This window comes from Pocillopora verrucosa, chromosome 10 (genome assembly GCF_036669915.1).
Source record: "Pocillopora verrucosa isolate sample1 chromosome 10, ASM3666991v2, whole genome shotgun sequence".
Taxonomy (NCBI): domain Eukaryota; kingdom Metazoa; phylum Cnidaria; class Anthozoa; order Scleractinia; family Pocilloporidae; genus Pocillopora; species Pocillopora verrucosa.
Window position 1 is genome coordinate 17,588,145 of NC_089321.1, and position 18,285 is coordinate 17,606,429.

Here is an 18,285-nt window from a genome sequence, read left to right on the forward strand (position 1 = left end):
GTTAGGTTTAATTAAAAATACGGGAGAGTTTAATTCTGGCAGGTTTCTTTGCTTTGGCAACTTGGAACACTGAATGGTATCACGGCAGGTCTTCTAGACGACGATATTTTAATGGTATCTGTGGGAAAATTGATGGGTGTCTTTCAAGTCTACCCATACGGTTTTTTTTTTCTTAATGATGGCTATTTTCTGTGGTAAAATTTGATATTGCAATCGATAAAAAGTGTATGAATGTTTCATTATTTTACATCACTGTCAGGGAAAAGTTGACATGAGTGACAGCGTGACGTTTCACAGTGCGGCTATTATAAGTGATTTGAACGAAGGTTTCTTAACAATCATGTTTGCTTCTTGGACTAGTCTCGAGCGTTCGGCTTTCCTGACGCTTCTGTTGTTTCTTAAAGTTACTTCCTCAACTCATGGACGGACTGAAATATTAATAGGTACGTATATATATGACAAGGCAGCGTGCAACAATAACAGAATCGCTCTTTCTTTGGATATAGTGGGGAAAAATAACGAATTTTTGGCGCAGATGCGACGAAGGGAAGTTAACGTTGATGATATTTTCTGAAATATGAAAGAGATAACATTTTTTTCATCAGTTAAGACAGACCACGATGTTGATTAAAGACGTGGGAAAAATGTATTTCGTGATAATTTTTAGGCCTTATCTAGTACTGAGCACGAAGTAGTCAGGTAACAGATATTTTAAATTTTAGGGATTACCAAATTTGCTTTCATCGTTACTAAAAAACTGAATATTCAAGGTCTTTGGAAACATTTTGCGGTGAGCTTGTGCTCATAAATAATAAAGAAAGATGCAAGAAGCCAAAGTTCTTATCTCTGGAACAAATTATTTCGGCTAAATTCGAATATCGATCGAATGTCTAAAGCGAAGCTTAAAACTTGCGACACTTGATGAGGTAATTTATCAAACGAGCTAGTTTTAATGCCGACACATTTTGCAGAATTGAAAGACCAACAGAACCTCTAGAACTTAAGGGGTTCTTCCCTTCAATAAAGAGTTTAAGAATCTGTGTCATCATTTGCATTTAAAATAAGTCCTTTAGGTAAAGAATAACACAGTCTAAAGAGTGCCGTTACATGATAGTGTCCATTTACAAGAAGGAAACTTCAATTACTGGGAGCTCTGTTATTTCAAAATGGCGGTTCAATTCCTTTGTTCATGTAGAACTAAAGAATTATATAAGCGCTGTTTTGGCAGCTGCACAATCAATAGAATACGAAAGTTGTCATTTATGAATATCGGCATGTTGTGCTTTTTCCCTCATCGTTTACAATCTTAATTGAAAAAGTGAAGTGCAATTGCCAATTTATATCACGCAAAGAGAGTCTCTTCATCGAATCGACCAATGTATTTTATTCTTAAAATGTCTGTGATTGATGATTAAGTATGGTGAAACCACAGCGAGTATAAAAATAACTAATAAAATTGTGTTACTATGAAGGAAGCAGTTAACCTCCTCTCGCTCTTTCTGGTGGTTTTCAGATGTGACAGCCAAAATATTTATTACAGTCTTGTGGTAAGGTTATGGCACAGACCTAATATGTTAATATGATAGGGAATTGTGCCCAAAAATAGTAAAGGGCTTCTGATAAGTTGCCACCCACAAAATTTCATTGGTTACAACAATGCAACACATCATCATTCATCATTGCAAATTAAAAAGGAGAGAAAGCTGCGGAATAAAGTTCACCCTTCAAAGCCCATTTTCAAAAGAGAACCGAAAAAGGATTGAATTTATCTTGTGGACAAAAGTTATGTTTGGAGCACGTCGGTTTTGATGGCCTTTCATTAATCGTACCCACTTTCCCCCTTCCTTCACACGGAAAATGTGTGTTTCCTCGAATTTTTTCGACGTCAAATCACCTTCGAATTTTAGAGGCATAACACGCATTCCTTGTGGAGCACATTTTCACGCACGAGCAAGTAAAACGAGTGCTGAGGACGCAGATTGACCCAACGCAATTTTAATGTTTATGGTGCACAGAGATGCTCTATTTAACGTTTTCCTGGTTTATTATGATAAAAATGGCAAAAAACTTGAAACTAAGGAGAGCTTTCTGAATTGGTCATTAAGTGACATTGGAGAGAAAAGTTTAAATATTCAGATTTTATGTGAAGATTCTCCCCATTAGAAGTGAAAATTCTGACTCCAAGTTATCAGTGATCACCTGCTTTGTGTTTGAGAAGAATTTCAATCAATGCAAACATAGTTTTTAAATCCTTCTTTAAAAATCCGCTTAAACTAAGTTTAGCAGCGCAGAGTCAAATATTTATTTTTGAAAATGGAAGCTTGCGTAATCGAGAGATTCAACCAGAGTCAATGGATCCTCACTATCAAGGTGGCTTTTTCCAAATCATGCTTCAGTTTGTCCTATTCAGAATCGAACAGGACCACCAACACTTCCATGGTATCCCTTTTACTATTTTACTGATAACAGACGACGGCGGCGGCGTAAAATCCAACAATCTCTTTATTTTCAAGCCACTTCATCACTTTTTCACCATACCTTTGATCACTGAAAGAAAACACAGACTATTGCTGGCGACAATCATTCTTGCTCTGTTTTTGAACGATTGTATTTCCACCAGCCAGCTGGTAACTCGACGATAGAACTTCAGTGCGTTTCTTTGCCTGTGTTTATTCTTTCTTCACAAGCACGCAATAGCCGAGTTTATTTTCGCTCGAATTATTGTAGATAACACATTTCACTGTTTGAAATGTGTTTTGTATACGGTGCATAGGCATGGGCTTTTGCGGCACGTTCTTTCGTTCGCTGTCCACTGCATAGAGAAATAAATACGTAATTCTGACTACCATTGAAATAATTAATTTAGCCCTATGATGTATTGCGTCGTGCGCCTAAGTGTTTTTGTGGTAGCTATGTGGTTTTTTATTGCGGATAAACCACCAAGAATTGTAGATTGACAGTTTTAGGAAAAGTCATTGTAAAATTAAAACGGCTGTGATGAATTTACGTCAAGTCCATCGGAAAGCTGGAATAATACTTGAGACAATTTTTGATCCTTGTAACAATTTAACACACAATTATATGCAGTTCCGCTGAAGTTAGAAAAGCGAAAGCGATTTCGGTACTGCGGTAAGTAGTTATCAGTAAGTAGTGTTATGTGTTATACATTGAATTCATTTATTAATTCATTTGTGATATTTATTCGTGGAAATAAAAAGTGTCTACGTAAATTTATCCTTGATGGTTACTCCTATTTAGACAGACTCTTGGTAAGATATCCTTACAGCCTCATACTACTGTAAAACAAAGCTATAGATTTAAAGGCAACTGTGGTTTTCACCATTGTTTACTTTATCCAAGAATTGTAGTCATAATAAATAATCGGGCTGTGCAGAAATCTTACTCGGCTCTTTAGATGAGCCTTTTTAATATTGAAATTTAGGTGATACTTATTAGGGTAATTTTACCTTGATGCGCCAGAGCGACAACGATAGTTATAAATATATTCATTGGTCTCAACTGCCGTGTTTGAAATCATCTGAGGTTACGAAATAACCGTCATTTAGTTGAAATTCTCTCTTACTTGTCTCTTTTGAACATGGCTCTATTACAGTAGTTACATTTTGGCTCTGCTACGTGCTACGTTCGTTGCGTGAACTACGTGCTACGTACGTTGCGTGAACTACGTGCCCGTTCAGCTTCATTCGAACTCTTCTAATGTCTTTCTTTAAAAGTAGCATTCTGATAACGTTCCAGAGGGGCTTTTTGGAAAACAGCCAAAAAGGAAACTGCATAACGGCTTTAAAAAGTAGACCTGCTTTCATGATTTTTCAGGAGCAGTCTTCTCTAAAGAGACTGGCGCGAACGGAACTGAAGAAGAAGCTCTTAAACTTGCCATTGAGTATATAAATGATGACAATGAAAAGTACGCGGGTATTGAATTGAAAGCCTTGGTTAAATATTCGGATCCGATGGACGATTTTGAAAATATCGAGCAAGGTGAGAAATTCTAGTATTTATGAAAACAAGAGGACGTACTGCGGAGTGGAGGGTACGCTACAAGCAGTAGAGTTCAGAGTTCCGCGCTACGCGCTAACATCAATTTTTTCTCTAATTTTGTTTACCCGCGCGACGGATTTCGCCGACAATAAGGGACTGCTCATAATTTAAAGAGAGGAAGGTTTCTCTTCCACCCTTCTCTCATCTTTCCCCTATGTGATCGTGCTGTTCGTTACTTTTGTGGGCAGGCTACAAAGAGTTTGAATATTACATTTATTTTAATTTTTGTGAAGATAAGGCTGAAATAAAAAATGGTCAAGCTGGAATGCGATGTTGATTACTAACGCCTTGTGATACCAGCAGCGCTCTTACCATCTGACCGATCAATATATTTACCCGATTTCAAGTAGCCCCAGAGCTAAATTTCTAAGAGCAGTGTACGGCTGCCGTCTTATTGTTTCAAGTCCTATCTTCACTCCTACCTGTGTTGCATTTCTCAGAGTGATAATCTTTCTCTGAAGTTCAAATTTATGATTTTCCCTCATTTTATTGAATATATCACTCTCGTGAATAGTATTTTATTGAATAATATCACTCTGGTTAATAGATTGATGCACAATTCTCAGTTGCCCAAATCCTATGTTTTTGTGTCTAATTGATTTAGTTCCTATGGGTTGCCTACTCCACTTGAAAAAAGCTATGATAAACCACTCAGAGAGTTAAGAATGATAATTCGTTAACTAACTGTTAACAACTATAGCAAGGTTTACTGTAAAGCATCCATCCATAATTCTGTTGCATGACTTCTTTTCTCTTCTGACATCAACGCAGCTATTTTTAGTGATTCTGAACTCATGCTCTCGTTTCCAGTCAACAGTTTGCTGAGCAGTAACATATCAATTCTTATTGGTCCAATGGAAACGTCTGCCGTAATTGCCACCCACCCTCTGTGTAGCAGAGCAAGTGTCCCTCAGATAGCTCCGCTGACCAGTCTAGAAATCATTTCCGAAGGTGATAATGGTTTGAACTACTTATTGCGCATGAGCCCCACAGAGAAGCTGAAAGCCAAAGCGATAGCAGAGATAATTAAGAGGTACAAATGGGAAACGATGGCTGTGCTAGGATATCAAAACAAAGAAGGTGAAGTTAGCAACAAATTTTATGTTCAGATGCAATTTTGTACCAATCTTTCGGTCATTAAATGTGGCTTACAAAGAAGTAATACTCTTCGAATTGAGCCGTGAGACAATCTACCTTGTGCTGCTAATCGAGTATTTTTGCAAAGCGAATGTGTGAATTTGTTGAGTTCTTAAAAACAGCTCCGTGCTCGGATAAATATCAATGTAAAAGACAGAAATATAAAAAAAGTGTGTTGAGATCAGAGCTTTACTCAAACAAGTCACATAATTTTCGATCTAGGTGAAATAAGTTCCAATTTATTGAAACCATGCTTTCTCGGAACCGCAAGGAGAGAATCAGCCTATTAATCTTTTTTGTAGAGAGCTAGCTGGACTTGATCCGTACTTTTAAGACATTAGGCCGATATTCTCTTAGAAGAGTCCTTAGACTTGGTTGATAGGATATATTCATATATACATGTAACAGCTCGTATTCGATGGTGCGTGCTCACGTACATTTCCCTGACGACAAGCGGAGCCTGTATCAATCCCGCCCTCCCGAAAGAGTGTGAAGAGATAGTCCTTCATAAAAAAATTTTTTGCAGCTCCTGAAGGTCACTCCAGCTTTCGTTTGATCGCCAATGGAAACGAATGGAATATGGTTAAGGAAACTCTTATCTCACCTGATCCAGGTGGTAGACAAGGAGATCTGGGTGTGGCAAACATGATTATTCCATATTTGAAAGATTCTCAAAGCACTCGGCTTGCGGTCATGTTCTTTCCTGCGTGGGCTGTGGAAAAATTTATGAAGCAGGTAAAAAAAACACTGCAAACAGAAATGAGCAACTGGACATGGATATTTTCAAACTTTGGGAATCGTAAGGTGAGAAACTTTTTTTTTTAAGTGAAGTTCATTTTAAAGAGGTCGACGAGTAGTTTGGTGGACGCTTGGTTAAGCTGCTGTGCTCCACATCCCGACCACGGACAAGTTTAGACCAATAAAAGCCTATTTGTTCTTAGTGGTGTCCTTTTAGATCGAATAGTGCCCTTAGAGTACTGCAATATTAGAAGGGTAACCACTCAACAACAAGGGCGTCAAGGCTAACATTGCAGATCAAGATGTCATCTAATGAGAGTAGCAACAATCGCATCATGTGAAAACGGTGTAAAGGTAAAAAAGGTCAATTATATACTCGAACCTAGTGCCCACCCAGCCGGAGCTTATCTTGGTTTTCATGTAGCATGAAGCGACTAAGAGTATTACTACTCCCCCTTGGATGACAGGCTAGTCTATAGCAAGGCTACCCCCCAGCATTTCATCCGGCCTCTCTGACGATTCGCCGATACCCATTTATACTCCTGGGTGAAGAGAGGCAATGTAAGAGTAGAGTGCTCAACACAACACATTGACCCGGCAAGGTCTTGAACCCAGACCTCTCGACCCGGAGTCCAGTGCACTAACTGTTATGTTTGATGTTTGAAATAGTAAGTTAAATCGATAATCTTGGTTGTATCAGGAGGAACTCGTATGGTTTGTGACAAAACCACTCAAGATTATCCTAAAGCTAACGTGGGTTTCTTCTTATGAATTCACCGCAATCGAATCTTTTTTATACTGATATACTTATTTACCCGCACCGGCTTTTGACAGATCAATACATTTTGACGATTGGCCAGTTCGAACAAGTGGCAACCTGAAATTAATGCAACTGAGTATGTGACAGTCCTCAGCGGTCAATCGTTTTTCATTTCGTTACAAAGTATGGAGTTACAAATAGCTTGAAAATGACATAGGAGTACTGTGTGAGGCGAATACGTCAATTTTTCCCTAAGCCGCTTAAGTATGCCAAAGAAAGACAACGCCACAACCACGGGAATAGTGGCTGGGTTCTTTCGCTAACGGGATTACGAGAAGTTCAGGAGACATTGCCTACGGTGTACGATCCATCTGAGCGCTTACAGCTAGTATCACAAATATAGCTTTTTAAGGTTCTACCCTCCATACAAATTCCCTATCTCTTTTTTGTGCCACAGCTCTCTAAATTTAACAAAACAGCTGGTGATGATTTGAGCTAATAAGACCCGATTGAGTGAGAATTCAATTCTTTAACAGAATGTTAAAATTGAACGGGAATTTTGTTCATTTTCTCCATTCTTAAACACCAACAATAACTTCATAAGTTTTCTTAAAACAGGAAGACCTCCTCGGCAGTGACTCTGGTGATATACCAGATTACATGCAAGGACTGCTCGGCATCAGACCGACAGTGGGTAAAGGTTCCCGCTTTGAAAAGTTCAAAAATGCATGGCAGCAGTTGATCCCGGGAAAAGAAATATCGGTAAATTCTTAACTTCCATTAATACTCTAAAAACTTGCCACCTTTCAAACGGCAGTTAATAAGTTCTGGTTTAGCTTTCGTTTTTTCTTTTCTTTTTTTTTCTTTATTCAGAAAATTCTGAATTCAAATGAATATCTCACTGCTGAGCTGGCTTGTTTCAGCTTGCTTGTGCCCAAAAATGTATGCGCTTTTGATTTAGTATTATTATGGTGGTCATTTTTTTGTCTTTTTCAGGTATCTGTTGGTCGAGTTTATGACTCTGTGTTAGTGGCCGCAGAGGGAATCAAGAGAGCCCTCCGAAATGGAGTAGCTTTACCGAGCAATCAAACTTACCGGGGATTTTGCAGCAGCCCGGACAAGCAGGAAGAAAACACCAGTGGAGAAGAACTAGCCAAATATTTGAACGAGGTAAAAGTGCCAACAACTTCTTCGTTAAATAGAACACCTTCTTACTTGATTTGCAAAAATCTGAATTAACCAAACTGTGGATCTAGATGTTCTGGAATAGGAAATGTGAAGGTTTACTTTTTCTAGCGACCTTTGAAGAGGGAATAAAGGTATTTCTGGGAGACGATTTAAATCAATTGCCACTATGGTCCCTTATCTAATATGTGCACATGACTTAAAGATGTGGTAATTAGCAAATCTGCAACTGAAATTAATTTCTGTTATCTACAATAAGATGTTTTTTACACTGATACTCTGTGGCTCAGTGATATAGCATCGGAGCGCGGAATCCGAAGGTCTGAGGTTCTATTCCTCATAGAGACTCAGAATTTTTTCTTTGTCCCACGCTCGCGACAGGGCGAAAATCATTTTTTAAATTTTTTAGCTATTGGTAATCTCGGGTAAGATCTAAGAATTCAGTGCAAATTTTCACTGTGCTATTCATAGGTAGAGGTTGAAGGTGTCATGGGTAAAATCCATGCCAATGATCCAGATTACGCTGGTTCTGCTTACTTTGATGTGCTAAATCTAAGAAGCACCGGTGAATATAAAGTAAGTCCCGAGATAAACATTCGCAGTATGTCGGTCTTTTTAGAAGGGCTTCTCCTTTATCTGCCTGAGCTTCTGAAGCTCGAGGCAGCAATGCTAAGGCAACTAAGGAATCCTATTTGTTTCGTTTTATTTTTTAATGTTTTTTGTAAACTTTTTCTTAATTGTGCTTTTATTCCTTATGCTTTTTCAGTATTACCGAAAAGCGATTAACACTGCTCCGAACTCACCTGCTATAGCAGCGTAAAAGTTAAATTAATTCAGGATGAGCACATAATTATTGGCAAGAACTTGAAAGAGGAAGATAAGTCACTACAGGACTTTAAAAAGGCTGACGCCGCGAGCCTCAGCAATTAGGGTTTCGATTAACCCGAGTCTGGTTTATGTCTCGGATGAGTAATTTCTTGATTTTGATGAGTATGTGATTTGTTGTGCCGCTCCGATATTTTACCTTTTTGCTATTCAAAATCATGGACAAGATATGCTGAAAAAAAACAACAACAACAAAATAATTACTCCGCAGTTGGCCTGTTAGCTCAGTAGAGTACTACACCAAAATCACACCACAGGCCTGATCATGATTTTAATTTCAGGCTTTATTTTCACTTCTGTTTAAGTGGTGATCACTATTAGGAAGATCGTTCTCATCTTCATCTTCATCTTCAAACTTCATTTTTTTGACAGGTCGGGGAGTGGAATACGACTGGGTTACATATGTTTGAAAACGAAAAACCAATCTGGCCTTCAAACAGCTCAGACGTACCATTGGACATTCCAAATATCTTGAAGGGAAAGACTCTAAGGATCGCTACCATTTTGGTAAGTAGTTTATCAAAAAGTGCTAGAGCTGGGTGCAAAATTGTCCAGATCAGCATTAATTTAACTCAGTATTTCTTATTTGGTGTAAGGGAGTTTTGAAGCATTTTTGATATATTGTTTCCATTTGTGGTACTCTACATCAAAATTATGCCCAACCATGTTAGCCTTAAGATGTTCCCATACCAAAGAAATCGATTCTTAGTTTAACGTTCAATTCGGTATGTATGAGTAATAAAGTGATTTCGAGTGCAATTTGGTGCTAATAAGCAGGAGTAAATTTTCCGAAGACGACAAAATTGCACGAGATATCATATTGTTTATTTTTTAGACTTTCCGTGAAAAAAGCATCACAGAAAGTCAAGACACGAAATTTTGACAGCGCTATGTGTAATTTGCACTCGTATCACATGAATGACCAACAAAGCTAATCAAAAGATTTCCAATAGGCTCCACCGTTTGTGATGTTGAAAAATGGTGCCGAATCGTCCTCGAACGAAACCAAGGACTTTGAAGGTCTGAGTATTGATATTTTGGAGGAGATAAGCAAAAGACTGGAGTTCAACTATGAGATATATCAAGCTCCTGATGGAAAATTTGGAGTGAAAAACAGACTCACTAGAGAGTGGAATGGTATCGTCAAGGAAATCAGGGACAAGGTTCTATCTTTTCTTCATTATTAGCAATAAAAATAATGTAGCTCCCGGTGGGTTTCGCTTTTTCAGCATTTTACACAAGTCTATGAAGTTTTACTGTTTCGGGGCCGGTGTCAGGACTAGTGCAAATGCCGTATTCACAGCGGCATCAACGATATTATAAAATTAATTTTCTCAACAGCATGTTCAACAATTTCTCCTTTACTTATTGAGTGTTTAAAATGGAACGTGATTAACCATTTGAGCAAACTTTATTTGGAAGGGATCCACATATTTTTGTTATTGCTTACTAGTACAATGCATAATCCGTTCTTGTTTATATGTAAGTATTTCAAGCAAGTGACGTTTCAGCACGGCAACAAAAGCTTTGTCCCTCGTTCCAATAGGCTCCCTGGTGTAATATGTACTAATTGTTGCTGTAAAGGTTATTTACCTCTTTCACGAGCCATGCTTCCGAATAGACTAACTAAACAGGTCTTGCACAAAGGTGTTAAAGTTCAAACTTATCAAATATTACCGGAAAAGACGGAGGAGCACATGAAACTTTAATCAATGACTATCCCTGAACTCCTTTTATCAGCCATCTTCACTAAGTTGAATGCAAATTACGCGCGAATTTAGTACAAATATTACGGGAATATTGAACGGTTATTTGGACATTTGATCATTTTGTACTGTGAAAAAACCTGTTTGACAGGTTGGCCAGGATTATGCAGGTCATGTCAAGGGAGAAAAAAATGTACGACATTTTAAAATACCGATGACACGAAATTTTGTTGCATTTTCTGGTTGATTGCCTTATTTTAAAATTAGGTCGTCGGCCTAGCGAGTTTTACTTGACCATTTTTTTGTGCAATGAAAGTACGATTTGGCGGCCAAAAAGTGTCCCCATTAAGCGCGCCGCCAAAACGGTTATGTTACATAGCTGTGACGTAGAAAACTGTGAAGACACGTCGGCAACTATGGTGGAGAAAGGAGAAATCTAGAAGAAAGGACGAACATGTTACGTGGCCGGAACGTCAAATGATGTTAGCTACAAGAATAATACACATAAACCGGGTATTTCTATATACTACTTTCCAAAGGATGTAGCTGTATCTCCTCGATCGTCGACATCGAGGAGATTTTACTCTTCAATGTCGCCGGCCATATGCGTAGTGTTGGCTTTAAAAAGACGCCTGTTACGAACACATATCACTAGTTAAACCAGATGAAGATAACCAATGAATTCAGCTGAAAAGAATGCTGATTAAGGGGTCTGTTCCCACACCGTACACGATTGGTCAACATTCTTTTCGGCTGACATTTCGCAAGCGAAGAATGATGAGCTCCTTATTGTTGTTTATTTCACGCGCTTGAGATGTACTCATACTCCTTGTCTTTCCACATGACTACATTTGCGCTTTTCTTATCGTATGAAAATCCTACCAGTTGTAGTTTCCATCGTATTATAATAACAGAAATACATCAATTGTAATGAAGTTCAAGCCCTTTCCTGAGGTGACTGATATCCTGTTGCGTGAACAGCGCAGAACCTCTGGCAGATACTGGCATAAACACAAGCTCGAAGGAGCCGTGTATTCTCCTAACTTAGGTTTCCGAAAATCCATCCCACGAGCCATCAATTTCCCCCTGCCCTCAAGAAACTAAAAGCAGCCACAGTGGCAATGTCATTGTGATAACAGCACTACAACGAGAAAAATAAAGAAACACAAATTTTATTGAATTAGATGATAGCGAATCCAAGTGCTGTGTGAAAGTCGATGCGAACGAAATATTCACTTATAATACTTATGTCAGTTAATTGCCATTGAGTGAAATGGGTCTCATGGCAATGCTACACTTAAACTTAAGAAGTTTTTTCTCTATTAAAATCCCTATTTGACATTAACTTGAATCAGATGACTATAAACTCACTCGTTTTCCTTTCGGTTTGACCGGCTCGATGATCGCGACGATCGCCTCTGCCTTTGCAATCTCTAAATAAAGGAGCAAGTGAAACTGCCCGATGACTTCTCGGTGAAAAATATCGTGCCTCGTGATACAGCCGATTCTTTCGTCAAAAATTAGCTTTTGGTTCACTAAGGGAATTTCTGTACAGCAACGAAACTCTGCACTGACTGAGGGGAACCTTCGCCGCACATAGTGCGAAGGAATAAAAATGTTATGGCTACAGAAACGAACACAGCTACCCATTCTTAACATAGATTACGCCATAGAAAACAAAACACAAACGCAACAAAACAAACAAACTAAACATTCAGTAATGTTCTAATCTTGACCTAAACACCGCAGGCGAGAAACCGTCTTTGTCAGTCTTCGTCGAAATCTTCGTTTGATGCACTCGGTTCTCCTTCGTAGGGATGCACTCGGTTCTCCTTCGTAGGGATGCACTCGGTTCTCCTTCGTAGGGGTGAAACATACTCGCAACTTCCATTTCTTCTCACTTCTTGAATTATATCACAACTCTCGGTAGAGCTTGCCGAAGGTAGGTAGACATCGTTATTGGACATTATTTCAAGAGTATTTCAACGCCGACTGATACAAAATTACAAGAGATGTGGGAAATTTGTTGGTGTCAACTGAGAGTTTTCACAGTTTTCTACGTCATCACCCGCTAATTCGTTACCAGTCCGCAATACACTTTTAAGACAAAATAAGAGCACTTTAAGGCCCGAAAAAACCGAGTTTTAAGTTTTTTTAAATTTTTCTTCTTTCGGAATTGGTTTGTACATATGATAAGCTAAATATTTACGCAAAAAAAGATTTCGTGTCGAAGGCACTTAATGAATGACTCTTTAGACGTTTTGGTGTATAGTATCGCCGAGTATTTCTATTCTTTTAGAATAGTACCGTACTTTGACTTGCCTTGCGGGGTCGTCAAAGTAAGGGGTACAACCCGTGAAAATACTCAGCGATGCTACACACCAAAATTTCTCATGAGTTATGTTTATTTAACAGAAAGCCGATATGAGTATTGCCCCAATGACCATCAGCTCTGATCGTCAAACAGTGTTAGATTTCACTCAACCTTACATGACTTTTGGACTGGCCTTCATGATACGTGTCCAGGAGGTTAACGGGAACTACTTCAGATTCCTGTTACCGTTCAGTAAATATTTGTGGGTGGCCATATGTGTGTTGGTGATGGTGATGGGGTTTTCAGTGTGGTTCTGTAACCTCTTCAGTCCACTTGGGTATTACGGAAGATGTACACAAGCTCAGTCTACAAAACAGGTAAACGAGATCCCACTACTTATTATAGGAGAGTCTAGTTCGTTGTTCGTATTGTTTTGAACTATTTAGTTAGTTTATAATTAGTTAGTCAGCTCAGCATGATTTGATTTTTCGTATATATTTAGATTGTAGTCACTGCATTAATTCAAATTCCGAAATTATTTAGGTTTAAGCTGTCGTGACGAGTTATCGAATTGTGACCGTCTTTTCTAACTGCCAAGTGGATATGCGTAGTTTTGTCTAATGACCTTGCTTTGGACTCACACGAAAGTTATTTTTTTGGCTAACGCAGTCAGAGGTTGATTCAGTTGATCGAAGGCATTATGATTTATGATAATGTCATAAGACATCGATTAACACAGTCTCACACAGTTTTAAGCTCGTTAACTTACTGGGCTCGGGTACGATCCATTAACATCAAACAAGAACTAAAAAACAACGAAAAACACTAAAGATACGCTCATACACTACAAACTAGCTATAAACGTTAACTTGTATGAGGGTGATAATCAATGGAAAGATTTCTTACACACGTTGCTTTGCCTCGTAAAGGTAAACAACGGACTTCCTTTTCGGTAACGAAAATGACGACATAAATGCTCTCAAATGACCTTCAACGTTTAAATGGCAAACTCTTTTCGCGTTATTGGTTGTTGACCTGTATCGTTCTTAATTCCAGCTAAAACCAGAAGTCCTTAAACAAGTTGACACTCTCAGCTTAAACAACTCTATATGGTCGTCGTGGAAGGCATACGTCCGTCGTAGCGCTGAACATCCAAGGTCATGGTCTGGCAAGTTAACAGTGTCTGTCTTCTGGTTCGCTGTGATGATCATCAATGCTACCTACACAGCCAATCTGGCCGCTTATCTCACTGTATCCCGGATGCAAACTCCCATTGAAACCATTCTAGATCTGTCGCGTCAAACCCGCATTGAGTACGGAACACTTAAGGACTCACAGCTACAAACATTTTTCCAAAAAACGGATGTTCCCAGGTCAGTAAACATCAAGAAAAAGTCTGGCTCGTTAAAGAATGCGGATCGGTCGGTTTTGCCGTGATTATCTGCAAGACTGAATAAGGTCATAAGCCGGGAGTGGTTAGCTTTGACCACCAATCCTTCCATCTTGTGGCCCGTTCTTATCAAAACCATATAACCTTTGCCAAAATCTAGGCCTAGAATTGGTATCTTAGACATAAATTTCAGGTTCTCGGCTTTTTACACCAATGGTATGTTAACTGTGTGGTACTGGTTTTCAGAGGCTCGAGTTTCGTCACTTTTTAAAAGAAGACTTACGTGGTTTTTGTGTTATGGTTTTAGTTATCTGGTGATGGGACAGTTTATGGAGCAGCGCAAATTATGGATGCCTAGTTATGAAGCTGCCATCAACAGAACTTTGGAGGGTGACTTTGCATTTATCTCAGACAGACCAATTTTAAATTATGTGGCACGACAAGACAAACATTGTGGAAAATTTAAGGTTACAGGCGGGTAAGACACTACAAATTCTATGACTTGGACAAAACTGCTCAGACGAACCTTTATTGATTTATTAGAGGAGTTCTCTCCCTTTTTCTTGTGTTTCTATGAATCTTCTTGTCTATGCAAAAGCAACTCGTTTAGACCCTGCAAGTGTCATTGTGCTTTCAGTCTAAACAACCGTGTTGAATACAACAATTTTTAACCTTTTTTTTTACTTTTTAGCGAAAGAAAAGTTCAAAGCCTTGCTATAGAGTTTTTTTACCTGTATCGCACTAAATCACCTCTCTTCTGTATTGTGTTACATCAACTAAACAGCATTTTTTTTTGTTAATAATGAAAAGTTCTTCCTGATATCCTAAAAAATCGCCTCTATTGAAAAAAGTTCGCAAACTATGCAATTAACGCTCTTATAAGCAAGCGCTCTTATAGCAGCGACTCTAAGCTTCTATTTGAGGAAGTTGTTCGTCTTACAGGGATGCTTGTCAAAGGACACTTGTTTGATTTTCAACACCCGCAGATTTGTTACATAAGTTCGTTCTCGGGGACGAGTTGTATGACAGGTACTCAATTGAAAAATATACAGTCCAAGTTGAGACATGTGGCATAACTCCATTTCAGGTTTGGTAATACATATGGTTATGGTTTTGCTTTTGAGTTGACCTCGCCATACACACCACTCTTTAATATGGAACTATTTCGACTTCAAAATGAATTCGTCATAAGCAGTCTGACTCATAAGTGGACAAAGGAAAGGGTGAATTGCGAACTGATGGATAACTTTGAAGAGCAGCAACAACTTGGTAAGATATGTTTCCAGTGACGAGAGCAATATAGGCTATTCACCAGCTTCTTTGACTTTTAAAAGATGAATACACTCTAGTGACGATTTAAAAAAGATTCTACAATTTTTAGGTGGCGTGCCCCGTATCGTTATTCAATAGCTTGTTTTCTAAAAACTCACATATTAAGCTAGGATCGTATGCACAAAATGAGATCAAAGTGAGCGTTAAAATCTCTTTCGTAGTGACATGCCATAAACCTGTTTTATCTTTATCTGATCTCAGGAAGCACTGTCCAGAAGATGTCCGTCCAAAACATGCTGGGTGTGTTTATCCTGTTGGCCATCAGTGTTTTGGTTGGCTTCCTTATCATGATCATGGAGTGGATTTACGCCTCGGCCAAAGATGCCAGAAAGCGCATTCAGGTGAGTTTAAAACGGCGTGTCAGGCAATTTTTAGGCCACGCCCTCGTGAGAGGGTTGTAAAACAAAATATTCGAATAAAACATTGTGTGTACATGGGTGAAATCATGTAATGTTTACGTACTTCTGATACAAAGTAGGCAAATTCTCGTTTCTGTCTGAATCAGTGAAAACTGCCTTCATGTGTGAAGCTCAGTAAGAAGACGCCCAACGCGTCGTAAGACATAAAAAGGATATACCATGGCCGCGCGCGGATACAAATTTTATCTTCGAGTGTTGATGATTTAGTATCTAGAATCGGACATGTAATTTTCTGTCTATTATGTGGATGTTGATCGCATATTTGAATAGGAGACAATATTAAAACACCTTTTAAGAGCTTCGAATGTAGAAAACACGTACACGTTATCTCAGCCCGCAGAAAATGGGAGTACCTCAACTTCCGCCGTAAAGTTGCAATAAATGTTTTTCATTTAAAAAAAAAATAAGCGTAATTCAACCTTAGCATCATTCGTAAATGTAATAATACCCTTACTGAAAAGTAAAACCACCAAACTGAAAGACCCGGTCACCATGACATCATTGATATTTTCAGATGAAGAGATATGAATGGTACATTCACAGAGGGCAGTGAAGATGTTATGTTTTTGATGAAAAACCGGAGAAATTCCGGTATTTCTCAATATTTCATCAATATAAGTTGACGTCATTTAACACAATCTTAATAGACGATATTTCTAACTCATGCTTAGGCATAAGGTCTTGTTTTGAAGGTAAAGTGATGACGTTACAGTCCTTATTGACTTTTTTTACCTCGTTTCCGTTGTTACTTAGTGGTTACAACATACATACTCTTTACAGGGACGCAAGACATGCTGCCAAGCATGCGGGACGAGACTGCTTCAAGCACTAAGGGACATGTGCTACTCTAAACAGAAAACCACTCTTGATAATAAAAAGACAGATGACTGAAGATGGACGTCAGGTTGAGTTTTAGCGGGATCAGCATTTTGCATTCTAGCCAATTATTTCCCTTTCTCTAGATCGCCTTACGAAGACGCCGTTTTCAGCTTTAAACGTAGAATTGTTAGTGTCAAATTTTTTCCAATGGTCACCTCCTAACACGTTTGAAAAATGTTGCACCAGGCTCAGGTACTTCCCGTTTCAAATTGGTAGTTGAAAATTGATTCAACATAGGAATAACGTGACTTGTCAAGACGCAGAGATGCACGCTTTGTTGTTCTGCTCCTAAGAATAAAACTTCTTTTCTTTGTCTTGTAGTATATAATTAATGATGGGGTAATAGGTTCAATATAATGTTTGGTAAGAGGATTTCCGTTGCTCCTTCTAAAACTATGATTGAGAGACTGTAAATTAGGATTTGATTCATGCTTAGTCTAAACGCTTCATTAAAATTGACCAAACGCGAGTTCAAGATGGCTGCATTGGCCGATCTAGAGCGGGCAAGATTAATTCGGGTAGTCCAATCAAAACACAGGATTCACATCATCTTGATCACAGGCGCTGCCAGCAATATGATAAGAGAATTACTCTTATTTTCCGTTTTCGTGTTTTTATGGAACTCAACCGCTTCTCGGTCCAAAAAAGAAAACGCAAAAACAAATTCGACCAATATTCAGCCATCTTGACCTCACAATCGGTCAATAACGCTTATGAATGATATCTTACCAATCATAACCATTACAATTTCCTTAAATGTGATTGGTGCATTAGCTGCTTCATTTTTCACTGATCAGTCTGTACAGTTGTAACTGCGCAGTGTAACCTGACAGTTGGCTGTAATCGGACAGTTTAAGAAGCCAATCATACTAAGTCCACTCAGCTAAATCCACCAATCACAAAATTGATCCCAACAACCATAGCAACAACCACTTATCTTAAAAAAAGAAACTTGGAGAATTTACAAAATGGAGGAATTTTTACTTAAGACATTGTCTCTACCGGAGATGTTTGTCCTAAATGTATTTGTTTTTTTCGGAAATTGTAACGGTTGTGATTTATTAGTATCAGAATTTCGTGTCGTCCAGTTCTGTATGTAATCATACTCGTGATTGACAGGGCGGACTCTCGCTTCGCTTAAGTCCGATTTATTTAATCACTCGTATGATTACAGACAGGATTGGACTCCACTCGGTCTTACTACCACTACTTATAGACGTATTGTTATAAAAACAAATGTTGAATGTTTCAAGATCAGTTGGCCAGCATGCTCACGCATGCCTACCTGTAGTTTCTACATGAGCTGTGGTTTAGAGTTTATCTAGTAGTCAGAGAGAGATTGATCGAACAGTGTTAGTCAGTCGATCTGAGCTACCCAGAATGAAGTGAATTTGATGTAAGTAGGATTGTGGTAAAGAACCGATAGATTAAAGAAAATGGAAAACAGTTTGAGAGTCCTTAGTGCCTTTTGCTGAGCGCGG

At 38.6% G+C, this 18,285-nt stretch overlaps 1 protein-coding gene across 1 annotated transcript; it reads left to right on the top strand.

Annotated features, from left to right (window-relative positions):
• Positions 1 to 336: 336 nt before the first annotated feature.
• LOC131781395 (glutamate receptor ionotropic, kainate 2) lies at positions 337 to 18,251 on the top strand. The gene is made up of 15 exons (XM_059098042.2): positions 337 to 443; positions 3,835 to 3,999; positions 4,870 to 5,139; positions 5,723 to 6,000; positions 7,313 to 7,456; positions 7,691 to 7,864; positions 8,351 to 8,455; positions 9,137 to 9,271; positions 9,718 to 9,927; positions 12,886 to 13,161; positions 13,841 to 14,157; positions 14,482 to 14,652; positions 15,262 to 15,443; positions 15,708 to 15,847; positions 16,706 to 18,251. The coding sequence occupies exons 1-15, from the start codon at positions 341 to 343 to the stop codon at positions 16,814 to 16,816; spliced, it is 2,781 nt and encodes a 926-aa protein (XP_058954025.2). The 5' UTR covers positions 337 to 340; the 3' UTR covers positions 16,817 to 18,251.
• The last annotated feature ends 34 nt before the right edge of the window (positions 18,252 to 18,285 follow it).